Source organism: Xyrauchen texanus, chromosome 27 (genome assembly GCF_025860055.1).
Source record: "Xyrauchen texanus isolate HMW12.3.18 chromosome 27, RBS_HiC_50CHRs, whole genome shotgun sequence".
Lineage (NCBI taxonomy): Eukaryota > Metazoa > Chordata > Actinopteri > Cypriniformes > Catostomidae > Xyrauchen > Xyrauchen texanus.
The window spans coordinates 36,827,873-36,850,371 of NC_068302.1; the positions used below are offsets into that span (position 1 = coordinate 36,827,873).

The 22,499-nt window shown below is 36.9% G+C and overlaps 1 protein-coding gene across 2 annotated transcripts; it reads right to left on the reverse strand.

Annotated features, from left to right (window-relative positions):
- Positions 1–63: 63 nt before the first annotated feature.
- On the reverse strand, positions 64–22,299 carry LOC127620876 (ubiquitin carboxyl-terminal hydrolase 11-like). Of its 2 annotated transcripts, none has more exons than XM_052094210.1 (21): positions 22,123–22,299; positions 21,053–21,162; positions 20,747–20,877; positions 19,221–19,338; positions 18,629–18,774; positions 16,447–16,508; positions 15,302–15,401; positions 14,647–14,820; positions 13,906–14,064; positions 12,915–13,139; positions 11,814–11,897; positions 11,589–11,683; positions 10,716–10,922; positions 9,699–9,820; positions 9,142–9,600; positions 6,069–6,139; positions 5,301–5,413; positions 4,555–4,704; positions 3,639–3,754; positions 3,464–3,552; positions 64–2,838 (listed from the first exon to the last, which is right to left on the reverse strand). In XM_052094210.1, the coding sequence occupies exons 1-21, from the start codon at positions 22,233–22,235 to the stop codon at positions 2,674–2,676; spliced, it is 3,009 nt and encodes a 1,002-aa protein (XP_051950170.1). In that variant the 5' UTR covers positions 22,236–22,299; the 3' UTR covers positions 64–2,673. The 2 variants fall into 2 exon arrangements, with proteins under 2 accessions (XP_051950170.1, XP_051950171.1); XM_052094211.1 differs by having other exon boundaries at positions 22,038–22,169.
- Positions 22,300–22,499: the final 200 nt, after the last annotated feature.

Below are 22,499 nucleotides of genomic sequence, written 5' to 3' on the forward strand. Positions count from 1 at the left end.
CTATAAGTGGAGAAGATATTACACACACAATTCAAATAATCTTTTATTTGATTACGTATTTACAATGTTTTATTTCTATACAGAAAGTGCTCCCACACTGTAAAATCATAAATATGAAATTTGACTCAAGGTGGGATATACTCTGGCAGTGAAATGGGCTTTAAAATATTGTTACAAAAACAAATCATTAACAGACTATTTTTGAGATCAAGAAAAATGAATTGTTCTGATATTTGCAATTATTCATATACAGCCAAACATCCCCTTATGAATATCACTGAAATAAATGAAACCATTGGAAGTTACATTCACAGAGGCTCTTAGACATATTTAAATTTCTATTTTAAATGCTCTGCATTGGCATTTGTCATAAAACTAAAACTCTATATAAAAAGTAAAGTTTTTATTAGGTGGATTGTTGCATTATGTAAACCTTGTACAAAATGGAAGACTTTAGATGTGAAATGAATTTGCTGTTCATTTTGAGGTTTCATCTTAGGAACTGTTTTATAAAAAATAAAATAAACTGTCTCTGTAAAGTGTAAAGGACAGACGTATCAAAGCAAGTCTTCATCACAAATGTGTGGATGAATCTCATGTAACCTGTCAAGAACATGTACAGGTCATATTTCACCCCAACTTAAAAATAAATTCAATGTGGTTTTATTTTTGTGACAATTTGAAGCCCAGCAACCTTCTCATTACAGCAAATTGTACAGTTGTTTTACTTTGAGTTTTCACTTCTCACAGTTCAGTCATTTCTACGGTTTATTTTCCACTGTATTACAGTAGAATTACAGTAATGATTTTGCTTAAATCATTGTAATTGAATTATTTTAATTAATGATTTTCAGTTGGTCAGCATAAATTAATGGCAGAACAACAAAAAAGGAGATATTTGCACATTACTGTAATTAGAATTCTGGGAAGAACATAAGCTTAATTGTCATAAAATTATTTTGAATACGCAAAATAAGCACAATATAATTTCTGCTTTGTTCCGCTTTGATTTTGGAAAGAAATATGGCCAGTATTTTCTTGACAGGTTTTGTAAGATTTACCCATGTTTCCTGTAGGTGAGAGCATTTGAAAAGCACTGCCTAAAAGACTTGCATTTTACTGGGCAGGCCAAATAAAATACAATACTGCAAACAGCCGAGAAACATTTGCAGCTGCCCCTACATGCCCCTTTATTCAGAGGTTAAACAATGCAATGAAAGCCAAATGTGTCCAAAGTGTAAAATCCTTAACTTTATAGTCATCATTTATTCATATCAAAAGATGTGTATACAATTATATATTCAATTTAGAATTCCTAATAAAATAAAATGAAAGCTCCCCCATTCCCAGCATCTGATCCAGATGATCAAAGATAATACAACATATTACAATACAAAAATACTGTACAGAGGCACCTTAAAAAAGAACACAATAAAGAGCTCTATCCAGAAAGCACTTTGCTGAAATATTCTCATTGCTCCAAAGAGTTCAGTATTAATTGCACACAATTAGTCCAATAGAATGAGATATTAAAATCCTACTGTTTATTTTCCTTTTGTTTACAAAAAAATTTAAATTCTCGCCTCCGTTTGTGTCCCGCAACAGAGGGCCATCACCAGTCTTTACGACAGCAGAATAAAAACCATCACAAGAATGAAAAATAAAAATGGAAGATCTTTAGAAGCCTTTAGACACCACTCTTCAGAATTAGAATTACAGCTCCATATTAGCATCAAGCATTTATAAAAATAAATATTTCACCAGTGAGTGGATAGAAAGCCTTTTTTTTTTTTTTTTTAACCTCCACCTTATTTCCGACATTTTACAAGAAGACTGCAGAAATCAAATATCAAATTGCAATAGCTGGATTTCTGACTATGATGTCCCTGATTGAGAAACGAGGCTCCTCCATCCCTGCTAATAACTACCGCACTAAATGTTGCTGCTCGGAACAACTAGAAATTCTGTTAGACCACCCAAAAGGTCTGATGGAAAAACCAAACTTTTTAATGGACCAACTAAAGTTTCTGATGAAAGAATAGTTTCTGATGGAAAACCACAAGTTCTAATGGAACAACAAGAAGTCTTGAAAGAAAACCCAGTTGGAATACATAGCAAACTGGTTCTTGATGCTAAATTCAACAAAAGCAGTAGAGCAGTGGAACTTGGCCCAGGTTTGTGCATGTAGATCAAACAGCACTGTAGACAGTAGCTTAGCTAGATCAGAAATGCAAGCTTATGAAAAAAAACAACAAGGAAATGCATTGATGTTAGCATGTTATGATGAACTCCAGTGCAAACGACAATATGGGTGACCACAAACTCTGCTGCGGCGCAACGTCATTCACCAGATTCTCATCATTGTTGGAGCAATTCAAACAAATCAGCGTGTAATCTCTAAATTCGGCCACAAGCCTAACCTGTTTCCTTGAGTTTGTCGTTAAGAAAACAAAATAATCTGCATTCCCACCCCATGATGCTCTCGCACCAGCCTGAGAAAGTAGCCCCTGCCACCCTCTTCCTGTAGGAGTCAGAGCACAGGCAGAGGTTCAAGTTTCTGTTAAGTAAGATTAAATTAAACAAAAGAGGGTGATCAAAAAATGTGAAGGAGGAAGTGACAAGCGATTGAAAGACAGAAGTGGAGTAAGAAAGCAGAGGAAAGGATGGACGAAATTAGTCAGTCTCCATGCTGACACAGGAAGTGGCTCCATCCTCTCCATCATGGCTCTGGAATTTGGTGTGGTTCTCTGGTTGGGTGGAAGATGGTACAGGTGGAGGGGCGGTGGGTTGGCGGATCTTGTCTTGGCGCTGATAGAACAGGAGGTAGGCGGCATTTGTCTAAAAGAAAAGAGGGTACCTGAATGTTTTTATGGTCTTATCAGCTTCAATGACCCGCACTATGAACAAGACCAACAATTAGGGTCAGAATTTATCTTTTTTTTTATAAATATATTTATATTTTATTTTCTGTTTTCATGAAAGGATCTTCCCACATAAAATAATAAATGATGACAACCTTTTAAGTCATAAAGCTCAGCATTAAAAACACTGTTCAGGCTGAAATTGGTATCTGGGACACTGCTTATATTAGGTTTTATATTTAGATGAAAGACTGAATTTTTCTTTTGAATAACACAATGCTGTATTCTGCATGTGTAAATATTCATTTTGAAGCTCAATTATGTAATTTATGAGTGATTGTGTCATTTTTAAACAGCTGAATACTCTCTCCATCTGCCATTAGTAAAAAAAACAGATATCCCAAATTGGGTGAGCCAATGTAGGCTGGTTGGGATGCTAACCTAAATACAGCCACGTGTTTACACTTTTCAAGGAACTCAACCTACAAATGGTTTGCTTACAGTTGCATTATAAGCTGGGACAGGAGAAAGTATTTTAACATCAAAAAAATATATACATGAGCTTTAACAAACCAAACCACATAAATATGCAATAATCTTACCACAATTTGTTCCTCCCTTGCATAGGTCACCTTGCTGTCATCAAAGTAATACCACTGGCAGTTGTCCTTGTTCCTGGCATAACTAGTATCTAGTTTGTAGGAGAAAAAAACTGAAATTAAAACAGTTTATGCTCAATCGTAAAACAGTCATTTATAGAAAAGAAATAATTTTTACAATGTCCGTCACGGAGTCCGCCATAGTGGTTGGACACAGAAATGAGGTCGTATCTGCAGGGAGGTTCAGCACTGTTCACCGTCTTCTTCAAGAGAAAATCTGAGAAGTCCAAATTCCTGCAAACATACAATGAGAGCTACTTTTCACAAATACTGTAACCACATATGCAGGACCAAATGTACTGTAATAGTTTAAGGGTGCTTTCACACTTGCACTTTTGGTGTGCACCCTGGTTCGTTTTATGTCAAAGTTCAGTTCGTTTGGATGATGTGAACGCTGTTTTCTGAACCCACGAAATGAGTCCGCTTGAAAGGGTGGTCTGGGGTACAGTTCTTATGGCACCTGCTTGTCTCCAAATAAAATCGCCTTCAAAGAGCACCTTACATTCTTAACATTTACATTTATGCATTTGGCAGACGCATTTATCCAAAGCGACTTACAGTGCACTTATTACAGGGAAAATCCCGCCGGAGCAACCTGGAGTTAAGTGCCTTGCTCAAGGACTCAATGGTGGTGGCTGAGGATCGAACAGACAACCTTCTGCTTAACAGTTAAGTGCTTTAGCCCACTATGCCGCCACCACTCACACGTTTTCCAAAGCATCTGCAGGCTTGCGGCAGACAAACGCTAACATTCGTCACGTCATTGCACATTCAGTGCATCAGTGACGGACAAACATAAATGTAATTCCGTGCATGTAATGTTTTGGTGGTAAATCCAAAGAAATTCATAATTCAATAACACAGTGAAGCTGATGTCTTTTTAAATTGTTGTTACCTAGTTACAGTGGTAAACAGCTTCCAGCTTCAGGGGAAGTGAGGATGAAACAAACTCTGGTTTGGACCAAGCAATCGAAGACCATTGATAATGGTCAACCACTAATCTGAGTATTATTAGGTATAATAGTTCATCTTACCGAAGAGGAAAATCCACAATTGTGTCCAGTTTCTCTCGAGAGTACTTGGTGTAGGAGAAACGCTTTAAATGGATGATAATAACTTCTGGCAAAGACCACAGATCCAATTTCTTAGTGGCAAGCTGATGCTTCTTACATGTAGGACAATACCTAAAGACAACATAAACAAAAACTTGCTTAAATTCTATTTGCAACACTGTGTATCGATTGCTTCACTAGAAATTATACAACAGATAGTTACGGCCAGTGTTGGTGGAATCTAATTACAAAGTAATTAATTACTGTAATCTAATAACTTTTTTAAATAAAAAACAAATAGTGAAATGCATTACATTTTTAATTATTTTAATCAGATTACAGTTACTGACTATCAATTAATTGAATTACTTTTAAATACATTATAGGGTTATGCTTATTTCTAATATATTATTAATGTAGATTACATGAATTATGACCCCGTAATGAGTCATTGTGAAGGAGAAATGTGAGGTGCTGAGTGAATGTATGGCTTGTGTGAAACAGTGAACCAGAAAGAAATATAGACATTATTTTGAATTTGTTGAGCAGGAAAGTGTTTCAGAAAGTAACAAAAGTGAAGTCATTAGTAATCTGATTACTTTTACAATTACAGAAAATTGTTAAACACATCCTCTCATTGCTTGGCACTTTAAAAAAACAACATAAGCCATATGTTTCCCTTCATCAATTCAAGCAGTAAATGAAAGACATGAATATGTGATAGTTACCAGGGGTTTTCCTCTTCCAGTGTCTCTACCGTGGTAAAGAGTGCTATACATTCTTGCAGTTGTACTGTTGTCTGCTGGTGAGGGACGTCCATGCTCTGATGCTTTATATATTTCTGCATAAACACACAAGCAACATGTTTGTAATAGGGATGCTTAGATATGAAATGAGTACGTAAATACTATAATGAAATTTACCAAAATCATCTTAATTATTTTTATGCTATGGACCATAACCGATAAACCAAAATAATAAACGTATAGTGTTTTGTCTGTCATCAAGTGTTCACAGTTCAGTCTAAAGCTTCAATCAAGAATGCACATGCTTCAAATGAAATCAAACCATTATATAAATGTGCAAAAGAAAAGAGAGGGGGACTTTATGTACTTCCATTATTGTCCAATTTATACTGAAAATTGGTAGACAGAGCCAGTACCATGAAAGATATAAAGAGAAATAAAAATAAGAAATAATAGAAAAGGTTACATTTAAAAAGCTTTAAAATATTGTTAGCAAAGAGTTTTAGTGATAGAGACAAATTAATAAAGATACATTTTAATAAAATACTTTTCTGGGTAAGACATATAACGCATCTAAATCAGATCAAATATTTCCATATTCACTACAGTGACACAGTCTAGAGCTATACTTAAAATGAACGCAAAATAAACCTCTGATTGAATAGCCTCAGAAATGCCTTATTTGAAAGAATACATTCATATCTTGAACAACAGACAAAACAATTTCTTAAAGAGCTCATTAGCGCTTACCTCAGCCTCGTTCTCATTGTAGTATTTCTTCTTCATGTCAGGGTCCCAGTCGATGGCAATGTATTGCTGAGCTGAACACAAACAGTGAGTCACACCATTAAGACCTGGAACATTTACGCTCATATACACTCTGAATTAAAACACAATGCAACAGCCGCTGCTCAGATATGAATAGATGTGAATTGAGTTTCCAGAGAACATAAAGGAGACCCAGACTTGCTTTATAATGACCCTCACTTGTGCGTACAAGCGACATTGAGTAAAATCTCCTGATGCAAAAGTTTAGAGAGGTCTGTCATATGTGGGATTTCTCATTAGCGTGTAACAGCCTCAGAAATGTTTTTATTAGAAGGTAATTTTGCAATTTTTTATACCCTGCCTTCATAATGGCATACTGTTCTACCTAATAGCCAATGTAGATGCTGATAACTAGATATTTGCAAAAACTATTTAATTGTATAGTTTAAAATATGCAATAGAAACTTTCACTACAGGAGCATTGGGGCACCCAACATCTGGGGTGTTTTTGTCACTTTCTGCAGCATTTGTACTCAAGTCCTAGTTAAAGGAATATTCCAGGTTCAATACAAATTCAATTGACAGCATTTGTGGCATAATACTGATTAACACAAAAATTTATTTTTTAACTACAAAACAAATCCCAGATGTGTATGAATTTCTTTCCTCTGCAGGAAACAAACAACATTTTTTAGACGAATAGAGCTGAGATATAGGTCCATACAAAGTCAACAGAGTCCAAAATATTGAATCTCCAAAAAGCACATAAAGGAAGCATAAAAGTAATCCATAAGTGGTTTAATCCATGTCTTCTGAAGTGATCTAATCTGTTCTGGGTGAGAAGAGATGAAAGTGTAACTCTTTTTTCACAGTATAACTTCCAATTGCATTCTTGAGGAACAATCATGATTTCAAGCTTGATTACACTTCCTAGTAGAGTTCATGATTGCCAAGGAGAAATGGAGTTAAATTTTGCACCCACACCTCACATCATATAGCTTCTGAAGACATGGATTAAACCACTGGAGTCGTATGGATTACTTTTATGCTGCATTTATGTGCTTTTTGGAGCTTCAAAGTTCTGGTCACCGTTCACTTGCATTGTATGGCCCTACAGAGCTGAGATATTCTTTTAAAAATCATTGTTTCTGTTCAGCAGAAGAAAGAAATTCATATACATCTGGGACGGCATGAGGGTATAAATGATGAGATAATAAAAATATTTGGGCGAACAATCCCTTTAATTGTTAACTCCCCAAACCAACACAGATTGTAGTAATTACTTCATACTGGATTTCAAGGCAATACTATGGATACAATGTGCATCTCGCTTCAATGTCCTTCAGTCACTCTGGGACTCATGGTTTCACACATGAGATCCAACCTATTTGTTCTCATCAGAACAGAGGACTGTGGTTCACTGAGCAACAGACCAGTTCTTTTCTACTTTAGCTCCAGGTAAGACATTTGACACTTGAAGCCCATGTCAGGACTCGTCTGTGTGTGGTGGCTCTTGATGCAATGACTTCAGCCTCATTACACTCCTTGTAAAAGATTTCCACACACATTTGAATGGCCTTATTACTGACAATCGGCTCCAGACCAAGTCATCCCTGCGTACATGTGCACCTGTTCTACTACACTTTTCCTTCCACGTAACGTTCTATTAATGTGCTTTGATACAGCACTTTGAGAACATCCTTCTTTTTATTGATTTCATGTAATATTCTACTTCTTGTGGAGAGTGTCTGAATTTGGTGGTTTCTGCACAAGCTGTCAGGTCAGCAGTCTTCCCCATGATTGTGAATTCAACTGAACCAGACTTGAGAGATCTCACTTTAAAGGCTCAGGAACCCTTTGCAGGTGTTTAGCTGATTAGAGTGTGACACTTTGAGCCTGACAATTACTGAACCTTTTCACAATATTCTAATTTTCTGAGATTCTGAATTTGGGGTTTTCATAAGCTGTAAGCCATAATCATCAAAATTATATCAAATAAAGGCTTGAAATATCTTACTTTGCTTGTAATGAGTCTATATAATACATTAGTTTCACCTTTTAAGTTGAATTACTGAAATTAATGAACTTTTGCACGATATTCTAATTTTTCGAGTTTCACCTGTACATATATGCATTTAGCAGATGCTTTTATCCAAAGCGACTTACAGTGCACTTATTACAGGGACAATCCCCCCAGAGCAACCTGGAGTTAAGTGCCTTGCTCAAGGACACAATGGTGTTGGCTGTGGGGATCGAACCAGCGACCTTCTGATTAACAGTTATGTGCTTTAGCCCACTACGCCACCACTACTCCACTACTCTTGTCTAGATGACAAGAAGCCGATGGTCCAGGTTAGTTACCTTGAAATAATTAATTATTCCGAGTTGTTATGACAACTGGTGAAATTAATTTATACACCAAGTAACACTTAAATGATTGTTGTTCTTCTCTAGATCACTAGTTTTGGCAGTTTTTACTTGGCGTCTTGAGACCAGAAATAGAAAACAGGCAATTAGAATCATCACGGCGGCCAGTCTGTTGCTCCGGAAAACTGAGCAAACTTTTTTTTTGCAACATTAACTATCCACATTAGACATGGAAAAAAATAAATAACTGAAACTACAAATCATTGAGAAAACTAAACTAAAACCAATAGACAAATTGTGAAAACTAACAAAAACTAAACAAAATTGTAATGACAAATTGAATATAAAATATAAATAAAAAACTAAATTATTGTAGTTCATAATAATAAATGTCAAGAAACCCTAAAAACCTAAAACAACGATTTCAACAACTTTACAGCTCTAATAAATTAATACACAAGTTTTAAATGTTTTTTAAAAATTATCCTCCAAAAAATGGTCCCATTCACTTCCATTGTAAGTGCCTCAGAGAAACCCAGATTTTTGCTTTTTTAAAGAAAAGGATGAACAAGTCAAACAAATAATTTGTGGTAATCAACATTAATCCACAAATGCTGTCCATTGAGATTAATTTGAGATTACTGAACCTGGAATATTCCATTCATTTCTGACCTTTGTGTGTACTCACAGCTGAAAGAGAAGTTGCTGCCTGCCTCGCCCATCCCTCGCTCTGAAGTGCCATTAGAATTCACAGACTGAATCGTAAAGAGGGATTTTTTTCGCCTTTGTGTGAAGTGCCGTCTTCCTGGATGCTTCTTATTAGCCTGTGCACAAAGTGTGGCCTCTTCTCCATCTTCCTCCTCATCTTCTTCCTCTTTTCCCGAAGGCTCTGCGCCGGCACTCTGGTCCCCATCAGTGGCATCTTGTGAATTTGTGTCAGTGCTGCCGCCTGCTGATTGGCCCTCTTCTGTACTGCTGCCTCGGTCTGGTTCACTGCTTGACTCCTCCTCAGCTCTCTCCTTCCTCTCGCTGCTCTTCTTGGCTTCTGACTGGCCGTTGTTCGGTCCATCAACTTGACTGTTCTCCTGTGACTGCTCTTCCTCTTTCTTGGATGGCCCTGCCTCTACAGAGTCTTCCTGACCCTCATCTGTATTAAAAAATGAAACATTATGTATTGTATTGTAACATATTATACAGGTAGGTGTTTGGGTTATTTTGACTTTGATAAAGGAAATGGAAACATACCATCACTAACTCCATTGGTCTGAGCTTTGTACAACTCTTCCTCCTCTTCTTCCTCTCCTCCATCCTCAACCTCCTCTTCTTCCTCTACTTCTTCTGAGGGGTCTTGGGGATGGACGTATCGCCTGTGCAGTAAACACGACCCCATATAAGTTAGAAAGTAGTCATTTAGCAGATGGTTTTATCTTAAGCAAGACTACTGGTTCGATACAGTTAAGCTCTATGAATATTATAGGAATATTCCAGGTTCAATACAAGTTAAAGTCAATCGGCAGCATTAGGCATATTTTTTGAGAATTTAAAGGCAGAAATGTGAAGCTTATAATAAAAAAAAAAAAACACATTCATTCTTCTGTTAAACTTTGTGTATTATTTGATCAGTAAAGTTGTTTAAATAATTGTTTTTACGGTTTCTTTAGGGTTTTTAGGTTATATATTTACATTGTCATGGCATAGAAATTTACAAAGAAAAGGTAGGTGATTTTTATCACATTAAAATCATGTTCAATGCATTTTGTTTATGTCTTGTTGCTATACTTTTGAAACAGTGAGTATTTTATCATTTACGGATTAGCCCCATTCACTTCCATTGTAAGTGCCTCACTGTAACCTGTACATTTTTGCTTTTTTTTTTTTTTTTTTAAGAAAATTAGGGACAAGTCAAAATAAATGTTTGTGGTAATCAATCGAGAGTGAGAACCACTAATCGTGACCACAATGAGGTTACCCCATGTGACTCTACCCTCCCTAGCAACCGGGCCAATTTGGTTGCTTAGGAGACCTGGCTGGAGTCACTCAGCATGCCCTGGATTCGAACTCATGACTCCAGTGGTGGTAGTCAGCGTCAATACTCGCAGAGATACCCAGGCACCCGCAAAAGCTATTTTTGCTTGTTTTTACAACTAATGTTGTCCATGGAGCTTAACTGGTATTGAATCAAGTGAATTCCTTTAAATGTCTTAAAGAGCTCAATGTTGAGCCAGCCTGTAGCAACTAAAATAACAGATCAGTTAGACGTACGCCAGTCTTTTCAGTAGGAGCTGGTAAAGCTCTTCCTGTATGCACTGACCGCGCGGCACAGACATCAGCAGCGGGTGACCGAACAGACAGGTGCCATAACTGTTACTTCCCGAACCGTAATCTCTGTAGTGAGAGCGTTCACGCATGTAGATGGCCAGAACCACCTCCTCACCATCCTGATCCACAGAGCCACTGCTCAGCTGATACCTGCATCAACACACCCAAAACACACAATCAGAAACCAATATACAAGATTAATTAAATGTCTGGTGCCATTAAATGTATTTAACACAGCAAACACAGTTACCTAATTTAACATTGGAATTCGTGTTCAATGCACACAAAACAAATTTTCCGACTCTTGTTTATCAGAAAATGATGACAAAAGGCTTTCTTACCAGCAAAGTTATTCATAAATAAAATACGTTTTAACAAAGGTAAAGTCTTTGTGTGGAGGAATTTAATGATTATCAAAGTTCAATAGGTCTAAATTATCATCTATGAGCAAAGTAAACCAAATTACATTGTTTTGTTTTTTCTTAAAAAGAGATGTATGAATTAAAACTGAATACACGGTGTGAAAGGAAGAAATAAATGTAGAGGCAAATTTGAGATTGAGTTAACAAAAAAAATAAACCCATGAGATTAATTGTGATTAATTTAACAGCCCTAGTTATAACAGCACAGATACCTTAAAATGTCCCAATAATATTTGTTTATTGAACATTTGTTTAATGTTAATGATTATAGTTATATTTTATAGTTATCATGAATTAGTACAGTACTGTTATGAGCCAATTTACAGGAAAAGTTAGAAAAGGGAACATTGGAATATTTATGTACGTGTGTGCATGTGCTTGTTAAGTCTCTTACACAAATATGTCATCCCGGTCCAGTATACAGCTTAAGGACTCTTCAGCTTGATATATCTTATAGAATCTGTGATTGAACACATCAGCCACCATCATCTGTACAGAGCAGAGCAAATCCATTATTAGCTATGCACAAATACAAGACTTTTTCCATGACTAATTCAAAGATTACATTCATATGTGAATTGTCAATGTGTTTTTATAGTTGGCCAAAGTGTGTTTGAACCTGGTTAGGTGGGATGTCTATTGCCTGAGAGAGGGCAGTGCACAAGTCAAACACTTGGCCAGCTTTAGGGACAATCAACCGATACTGCAAGAGGGAGAGAAAACTGGATTTATCAGTCAACAGTAAAAAAACAAAAATCACAGTAACACAGTGCATCTTAAAGGAGAGAGAGGATTTATTGCTTGTCACTTTATTGCCTTCAAATGTCTGCGTCGGGTTATTATTAAGGTAACTAGCTCTATGGTTCTGATCAGGCAAATGGCCTAGGACTAGTTTGTTTGCCGAAATTTTGCTAAATGTGCTAAATGTTTTGAATTTAAATGTTCACAGCTTAAATATACACTCCTATGAAATCGCATCCCCATTTTGAAACCAAATTATTTTGTTAACTCAAAATAAACCCAGACAAGGTGATCAGGACCCAATTGCAAAGCCTCTTGTCCCACACTGAAGGGGGTTATTTTGCAATAACAACCAGCTGACTGTACATTTTGATGCTTATTACATGGATTCTAACCAGCTGGTTTTGCACTTACTGCCCCCTGACGCCCGAGAATCATAAAAACATGAAGGTGAACATTCCTTATTATGGTCCAGTGGAATGATTAATTGCATTAATTTTTATACACAGTATTTTTTTTCTTTACATAATTAATCACACTGAATTTGCCCTAGTTCTGAAACTTTCCCAAATGCAACAAGTGAAATCGAGCTAGTGTAGCTAGAAGCATTGGTGTTCATTCTATGTTAAGTATGTTTTGGACCTAAGGCTTGTGAATTTCTTCATGTGATTCCACAAGCGCAGAATACTATCTACATCAATACAAAGTGCTGTGCTAAAAACTGTTCAACAAATCTGTAAGATTACTTGGCCCTAAGCAAAACAGGTCCTGATGACATCATCACAAGCCACCAGCTGTCTTCCTGTTAACAGTCATGAACCGAATACATAATTCACATCTGCTGAACTTTTGGGCATGAGCTTACTCTCTAATTATTAGTAAGTCTGTTGAAATATACTCATAATCTGCATTTTTTTTCCAGAAATGACTGCACATTATGATATTTTTGCAGTTATTTAGTGTATATGGCATAACACACCTGGGTTGGTTTGGCTGTAGGATCGAGGGAAACATAGAAAACCTCCATGACTCTCTCTTTACTGACTGGTAAGGGCACGCTCAAGTAGCAGAAGGGGTCAAAGGTTACAGAGACCTTGTAACACTCTGGGCACACCAGGGTTGACTTGAACAACCCATGGAATGTGTCAACGATGACCGAATCGTTCCGCCGCAGATGGTTGCGCCACGCTTCCTCAGCCACTTCCTATAAACAAATTGAAATAGAAAAAGATGCTTTGGAATTCCTCTAGTGACACTTTTAGCAGGTTGATGCATGAATCATATATATGCAGCATTGGGAATTTTTGACACAATTTACACCTGGTATTTATATCTGTTTCGGGTGATCCAATCACAAGTGACCAGTGCTAAATAAAGTTGTAAACGGTGTCCAAAATTTTGATCAAATCACTCAAAAAACATTCAGAGGTAGTCAGAAACGCATGTGACCACACTACGTTTGTAGTGAAATTTGTATTTGTCCTGAAACTTGACAAAAAAAAAAAAACAGTTAAGGACAGCCTCCTCACCCGTCAACCAACCACTGTGCTGTAACAAGGTTTTAACGATTACGCGCTGCTCTAGAAAATAAACTTTCGATTGAAAAAATAGGAAAAGTATATATATATAGACTTCAAAGTATGCATGAAGCGTATCTTCAGTATTTATGTAGTGACAGATAATTTGCTTTGGATTAAAGTATCGGCTAAATGAATAAATGGTGTAGCAACTTTTTTTCAGCTTCTTATTTGCTTTTACACGGTGGCATAGTGAGCAATGTACTTATATGTAGTCCCCCCAATCACAACTGATCACAGAAGACGCATTTCAGCATGCAATATCAGGCGTTTCAGCTGACCACTTATGATCGGATCGCTCTAGATGGATGTCGATTACACAGGAAGTTTGGGAATGTAAAGAAAGTATTACAGTTTGTATGTTTGGAAAAGTATCTGGAGTTGTGTGGTCACCTGGTCTGGTCTACCGTCTGCATCCCTGAGTTCAATATACTCCTTCTTCTTGACTCGGTTAAGGTCTTCATGAAGACCGTCCAGCAGGAAGGACAGCAGCTCCTGAGAGTCATGTTGCTGGTATCCCAGAAATTGTGATGCAAAGTGGCCAACCTTAGTCTGCATACAGATGCAAGAAATGTTGGTCATTGTTAAGGGGGAACAAGTAAAAATATCAAGAAATCTTTTTTATTCATATGAAAGAAATGCCACACGAGCACCACTGATATGTGTGCTAACAGTCACAGTGCCAGCATCAACAAGAATCTTGATATCTTTGTTTATCTAAAGGAATAATTCACCCAAAAATGAAAGTTGTAATAATTTACTCAACCTCATTTTGTTCCAAACCTGGGTGACTTTCTACCATGGAATCCAAAAGATGTTAGGCAGAATGTTAGACTCAGTCACTCTTCACTTGCATAGGATCTTTATACAAACAATGAAAGCGAATGGTGACTGAGGCCGACATTCTTCCAAACATCTCCTTATTTATTTTTTTTATGGAAAAAAGGAAGTCATATGTGTTTGGAACAACATGAGTGTGAGTAAATAATGACAACTTTCATTTTTGGGTGAACTATCCCTTTAAGCGTTGTTATAAATGTAAACAGCATTTTTAAAAACTTAAACCAGCTCTATTGTCATCAAGTATTTTCCACATCCAAACCAAAAAAATGGATCACAACAAATTTACATTACCTTAAAGACACGGGGAACCACAGAATAGTGCCTCCCTGACCACATCTGTTTGATGACATCGGCGTAGGCTTCCGCAATTTCACCCTTCATGCCCAGAGGGTTGGAGAAGTTCAGTTCCTCCAGATACAAGCTCTTTAGGAAGTACTCAGTCAGTGGTGGCGTGTTACTCAGACACTGCAATATAACGGATCCCCCCCAAAAAACAGAATAATTTAATTTTAAAAGCGCTTTATAATAAATAAACATGATACGGAATGCCAACAAACAATATATATTTACAGGAACAGTATTCACCTAACATAAAATTATAGGTGACACTTTACAATAAGGTTACATTCATTAGCATTAGGTATTATGAAAAAACAATTAACAATATATTGTTTACAGCATTTATTAATCTTTGTTAATGTTAGTTAATAAAAATACAATTGTTCATTGTTAGTTCACAGTGCATTAACTAATGTTAGCAAACACAGCTTTTGATTTTAAAAATGTATTACTATATTTTGAAATTAACATTAACCAAGATTAATAAATGCTGTAAAAGTATATTTAATTGTGATACCAAATTATATTCCTTGCATGCAATCTGTTGACCACAACAGCATAATCTTTTCCTTAAGTTCCTTAAACATCTTATTTTGTGACCTCTGACCTGTAAGGCCGAATTCATGAAGCAGGTGTTGCCGAGGTTTGTAAGGCCACACACTCCCGGAGGACCTCGATACGAGTCCTGATCATCAGCAGAGTTCCGCCTGGAGACATAGAATACCACATTAATTCCCACATATCCAGATATGTAATAAAACCATGAGTGATGAGGAGGAGGGCGTGGCCGGGCCGTGAGGGTGCACAGCCAGTGCTGAGTCTTGTAATCAGTGGGAGAGAGAGAGATAAAGGGGAGACGGAGATGCCAGTTCGAGAGAAAGAGAGAGAGAGAGAAAAAGAGAGACATGCGGTCGCTGTGTGTGTGTATGTTTGTTTTATGTTGTTTTAAGTTCAGCTCCGTAATTAAAGTTATGTTGACTGTTCTGCCGGTTCCCACCTCCTCCTTGCCCATCCTGAACCTGTTACACTATGACTGACTGTGTTTGAAACCCTTGTGAAAAATATCTGCTTTTGGATGAGTGTAAAAATATAGATATTTTTTCGATTAATAGAATTAACATTAAAATACTTATTTTGTGTGGGCATTTGCATGCCATATTTTTATGTAGGCTATGCATCAAAACAACTTGAGAACTGTGTTCCAGAATTACTTTAATATTTTAATTGCATGAAAAACAAAAAGTGTTAATCACATTTTTTATAAATTGTACAAAGTATAATTAAGATCGTGAGGATTACTGAAATGCTTTCAGACTAATTTAAACGTGTTAGATTTTCCTTTGCATTAATGCACACAACAGCCCACAAAATTGAGGCACAAGGTGAGTACACCTAAACGGAATGCTGTACTTGTCAGTTGTAATTGTAATCTCGATTATTTTTTGATGAATTGTGTAGCCCTATCAGACAGGTATCTGATATTTTGCAATGCGAATTCAGTGTGAACACTCAGATAAGAATTCATGCAATCTTTATGTACATCAAACAATGCACTTCATTTATCCTTTACACACAAAATTATTTCCAAAATATATAAATACAAAAGAATGGGGCTGATGACACATATTTTATATGGACGTTTTTGAGTGTTTTGTGCTCTAGACACGTGACTTTCCATTTGCCTAAACAAAAACAGAAATGGGAAACTTTTGCTAGTGCATAAGAAAGGGAAGCTGTTGTCTCCACACTCACATGATCTGAGGCCTGGATGTGGGCCATGTACCATCTGCATTCCTGATCTCCATTATCACTGTCTGCAGAGTGAGAAGAGCATGTTAGAACACAACCAATCAAAATAACAAACTTTGTCCATGTTCCTAACCTGATGGGTGAGGTTGCTGGCAGTGCTTACATCACTAAACGATTACATAATATGATAAATGACCATATTTGACTCGTGCATATGAATGAGGAGGTGTTTATCATTGTTTGTTGCAACTCTAAAAAAACTCTAATTTTACCAGTGTAGTGAGTTTGCAGTCTGAATCAAATGAAATAAACTAAGGGTCAAGTCCTGCAAAATAAAACAAAGACAACACATTTTCTACTACATTACTGACTGTGCAAAAAAAAAACAAAAAAACAAACAAACAGCGTGACCAATGCAGTCCAAGTCATGAACAAATGATTCTGACAAACCAGTTCTTTTAAGGAATCAGACAAACAGACTCACAAACTCCTGAAGAATTGGTTTGAATAATCTTAACATATGATGTTCCATATTCTAACAGATATCACCATCACTTAAAGGCCCAGATATACATCCTATGAAATCGAAGAATGAACGAGTGTAATGTCATTTCAAACAAAATCTGGACAAAAAGTTGTTTTTGCATTTATTTCTGTGGTTCGTTACAGCTCACAGGGGTAAACGTTTAGGAAATATTCTTACCGGCTTCTAAGCTCCTTACTGCCATTGGTCCACATTATCAGTAGTCATTGATGACACATTTTAATGTCACAATAGTTAGGGTTTTACTATGCATCCTCATATTTAAATGTACATCTAAGCACCTCCCACAGTGGTGTGGCAGTTGTCTGAATGTTCGGAAACAGTATACTGTTGCTCGGCTGTTTAGAACTTCTTTTTACCCCTGAAAGAAGAATGAATAAGAACTTCTATGGAAGTATATCGGGGACTTTACGATTCTTTCACTACTATCCATCTTTCGGATGAAACGTTAAACCGAGATCCTGACTCTCTGTGGCCATAAAAAAATCCCAGGGCACCTCTCGTAGAGAGCAGGGACATAACACAGGTGTCCTGACCAAATGCCCCCTATTGGCCCCTATCTATCATGGCCTCCTAATAAACTCCATCCCTGAATTGGCTACATCACTCTCCTCTCCACCAATAGCTAGTGTGTGGTCGGCATTCTGGCGCACTATGGTTGCCGTTGCATCATCCAGGTGGATGCTGCACACCGGTGATGGTTGAGGAGATTCCCCTATACTACATGGAGTGCTTTGAGTGCCTAGAAAAAGCGCTATATAATATGCAAGTCGTTTCTTATAAATGAAGAATTATTATTGCATTTACTGCACTCAGCAGCCAGTTTATTTAATACAATTATTTTAACAAATATACAAATAATTTTAGAGACATAAATGCAATCCAATAATTGATCCTAACCTATATTAAATAAAAATATTAAACGAGAACATTTATATTATTTTATGTGAAATTTCATTCATTCATTTATTTATACAATTTCACTGCTTACAAAAAAAGCCACTTTAACTGCACATTGTCATTTGAACAAACAACTCGTAACTGAACCGCCTAATTGAAGTCTCACAGGACTGAAGTACAATTAAATAAACACAGGAACAATTTCAGAGACTGTTTAGACCGTGTTACGTAGCCTAAAGCCTTTATGCTTGTGACACTTTAACAGTTCTTATTTCAATTTGAGTTGGACATTTATAACTTGCGCATCAGTATAAGATCAATTCCATAACCGCTTTGACTGATGTACAGTATACCTATTTTTATTCACTAAAAAGAACCGGCTCATAAGAGTCATTCGTTTGGGAATAAGAATACACTGTGTATTTCACACTGCAGATTCAGTAGGGGCTAGAGCTGCCACTGAAATGTGCTGCAGTAAACACTGATAGAGTATTGTAATACAGTGTTCAATCTGCATGCGAGAACCGGAAACGGAAGTCATAAAAATCATATGATCCCAGTGTTCTGGACAAAAACCAGTTCTCGGTTCCCAACCCTCATAACCTACTTTAACCGAAAAAATGAAATGATTAAATATTAAACATTTTATACAAAACAGAACTGTTTTGTATGGAATTTAGATAGGACCTATTATTTGGAGGAGGCAGCGGGGGGTCTCTCCCCACTGTGGTGTGTTTTTACCATGCCGGAGCTGAGACAGGCATCCAGTACAGTCATGTTAAGGTTGCGTAGCCTCTCAGAGCTTCCATCTGTACTCCTCATCCACATTCGGCTTTCAGCAGTATCTGACACTTCAAATTGCTGCCGTATCTTCTGATGTATGGCATCTGTCAAACACAGACACACATTAGACATTTACACACCTACCAGACAGAGATCTGAAGCTCAGATACACCAGTCAAGACTTCCCGAAGGGGCAAAGCCTTTGTTTTACAAAACATAATTACATGGCAAACATAAAAGAGATCCTTTAAAATAACATTCTGTATATCAAACAGCAATCCAGAGTTGGATAGCATCTAAACCCTGATGCTTCACCTCATAGAAAACATGTGTAAAATGCTTTATCAGGCATAAATCACTGATTGTAGTTTTCAGTAGCTATGAGCAGAAATTACAGTATGATGTTTGAAAGCTACTTTCAGTTTGTTTGAGAGATAATTTTTAAAATCTTCATGAAATGTACTTAATGCAATAAATGTAATACATTTAAAAGCATGGCTTAAGAGTCAAAAACTTTGGGCCACTGTATACATTACAAGCCAATACTCACGAATCTTGTCTGCCCGACTGAACCATGCCTGAAAAGTATTATCCAAGTTGCTAGAAAGACAGAGGTAGATCTCCACAGTGTAGACCTCGACTTTAACAGTGCTGGGAAGGTCAATGACCTGAAAAGGAGATTTTCACATTATTCTCAATTAATTAAACTTTGATAACAAATAACTAGTGTCATTTGTAAACTTTAGAAGCAACACAGGCATATACTGCATAAATACAATCACTGAGCACCTACTTAATCATGCGATTATCTAATCAGCCAATCGTCTGGCAGCGGTGCAATGCATAAAATCATGCAGATACGGGTCAGGAGCTTCAGTTAATATTCACATCAAACATCAGAATAGGGAAAAATTATCTCTCAGTGATTTGGCCAATGGTTTGATTAGTTCTGTAACTGCTGATCTCCTGGGATTTTCATTCACAACAGTCTCTAGAGTTTACACAGAAGGTTGCCAAAAACATCCAGTGAGCGACAGTTCTGCGGACGGAAATGCTTTGTTGATGAGAGGTCAATGAAGAATAGACAGACTGGTTCGAGCTAACAGAAAGGCTACGGTAACTCAGATAACCACTCTATACAAGTGTTTGTACAATATAAATTTGAACTCCACATGAAAAGTGCTTGCAGACAAAAACTTCTCATTCTGCGTTATGGTGATAGTTAAGACTTGCAGTGCTTTTTGCTAATTAAAATGAGCCTTACTTAGGCTGAAAAATACTTTCTATCACAAGTCCTATATGGAATTTTTGTATATCAAATAGCATTATGAGCCCTTTTCCTCATCATTTTATCGCTGACATGGAATCACTGCTGTGTGCGTACAAGCGGATACACCGCAAAGGTTTCACCCTTCCTATCAGTGTTTATGCTGGTTTATGCTTTACTAATGGTAAACGCGTTAAACGCGACCAAGAAAAATTACGTGTTAAACGTTTAAATTAATCACATGCATTAACACGTTGACAGCTCTAATACGTACACATGCACGTATATATATACACATACACACATCACAAAAATGTATACAAATAATAGTTCAATTAGAAAATGGTAAGAGATAGTAAAACATAAAGTAGGCAAAGCAGTCTCCATAAGACTGATGGTATTTTACAATTATTTTCTATACAGTATAGAATAAACTAGTACTTTGACTTGGTCCAGAACAAAGCAGCAGTCTTGGAGAGACAATTTTGACTATTTAGTATGTATTATTTGCTGTTATGGCTGCTAACTTGAAAATGTACAGTGAGAATTGTCCAGTACTTCACAATGCTTATTTAATTTCATAGCCAAACAACATATTAGCTTCTGTTTGTTTGGACATTTGCTGGGAAAGAATTTCAGAGAATGGACCTCTTGGAACTTCAATTAACACCCCTGACATATAACTTCATGGTTTCTATTAACTTTCATACAAGTGTTAAGTTAAAACACTGGATTTTGGAACTCAACAGCTTAATATTTATTAACATGAATGCAGAATGTTCAATAGTCAGCAGTCTGGTTATCAATACCTTTCTCTCCAATGGAGGCTGATCATCCATCATATCATACCACAACAAGAGTTTGTGCCAGGCTTCTGCTGGGACCAGGACAAAGTCCTCATTTTCCACCAACCTCTCTTTCAGATGGTAAGAATCCAGATCTGCAGAATGCACATTAAATAACTTAAAACAGCTTCTGCACCCACATAGTTTGAAATTATTAATGGACAGATTAATGAGCTCAACGAAGAGACACATTATATAGACATTCAAGGTTTTATTGGGAAAATTGCAAACATTCTTGTGCATTGAATCATTATAACTAGACTCAATCACCCTCAAAGAGTTCTGTGTTATCAATCTTCCCAGGATAAGAGGAGGAATTTTGGTCCCCGGTCTCCACATACTCTTTCCATTGATCAAACCATCTTTTGTCCAACAAATACCTGCAATAAAGTTAGTAATCAAGATGTCACTGATGGTTAATTTAATGCAGATAAAAAAAGGTCAATACAATTCTGATATTTGCCATAATAGTCAGCAAATGAGATTGCAAATCTATTACAAAGGCAGCCAGTATATTTTGAAACTGACACTAGGTGGAATGACTGCTTCTGTTTTTTGGACAGCGTTACAAACCAAAAATATCAAATATCGCCCGCTTAATCGATATTGGTATATCGTTACTTATCATATTCAGCCCTCAACTAACTATCTTGCCATCTTAACAGATGTAAAAGATTACTGGTCAGTCTAACTTTGTTTTCTTTAAAGATAATGAGCTTTAGCACAAATCTGTTTAATGTAAACTGCGCTGGGTGTCAGGGATAGACATGCATTAAGACACCAGATGCCTGTCAACTGCCTTCAAAAAGGAAAGGAATTTAAACCAGCACTGCCTTTCCTGTCCAAGGAAGGAGCACAAACCGAAAGTAACTCATCACAGAATGACACACCTTCCAATTGTGTAAATTAAACTTATGAGAAATGTATGCTATTTTAAAACTAAGAAACAATAAAATCATCTCATGTGCAAATCTGTTCAATGAAAACAGACATAAAAAGACACTTTAAAGCAGGTACTGTTGGGGATTTTGGAATGTGACTAGACAAACAAACTGACAAAACTTTATGATGCTGAAACTGACTTAATAAGTATTAATTAAGCAGACCTGAACCACCACCTGTGTGCTTATTTTACTCAATTATTTTATTTCTCCAAATTATTTGTAACTCTATTTCACATTGGCAAGGCTGCTAATAAACTTCAAACCCACAAATAAAAATACATTTGTCAGATTTATAGTGTTAAATCACTAACGTCACTCATGAGAGCTCCCGTCGTTGTTACTGTTTACTCTTGTTTGGTTGTTTGTTTATTATTTTGGGGCTGAAGTTTCTCTCACCAACTGTCCCCGGCCCGGAGTTGATGGTTCTGGTTGAGGTTGTCTATCTCCCGCCGCTGGGTCTCCAGTCCCGGAGGCTCGGTGGCCGAACCGGTGCTGCTGTTCGCAGCCATAATCACTCACACAGCTCGGGAAAGCGCCGTTAAAGCCCACCGCCGCATAGAAACACCGGAATATTTTGACGCAGGAAGTAGGAAACGGTTGATATGACAACTTCCGCCCTAAGAGAGCGATGGAGCGTGGGCTGGGTCTAGAAGGTAACCCCAGCAGCCTAAGGATCGCGAGAGTCTAATTCGCTTTTACTAAGTATAGGTTGTTTGGAGTTAGATTTTGCGGTATGATTAATCTTATGATAATATTTAGGTTTACGGGTAGGT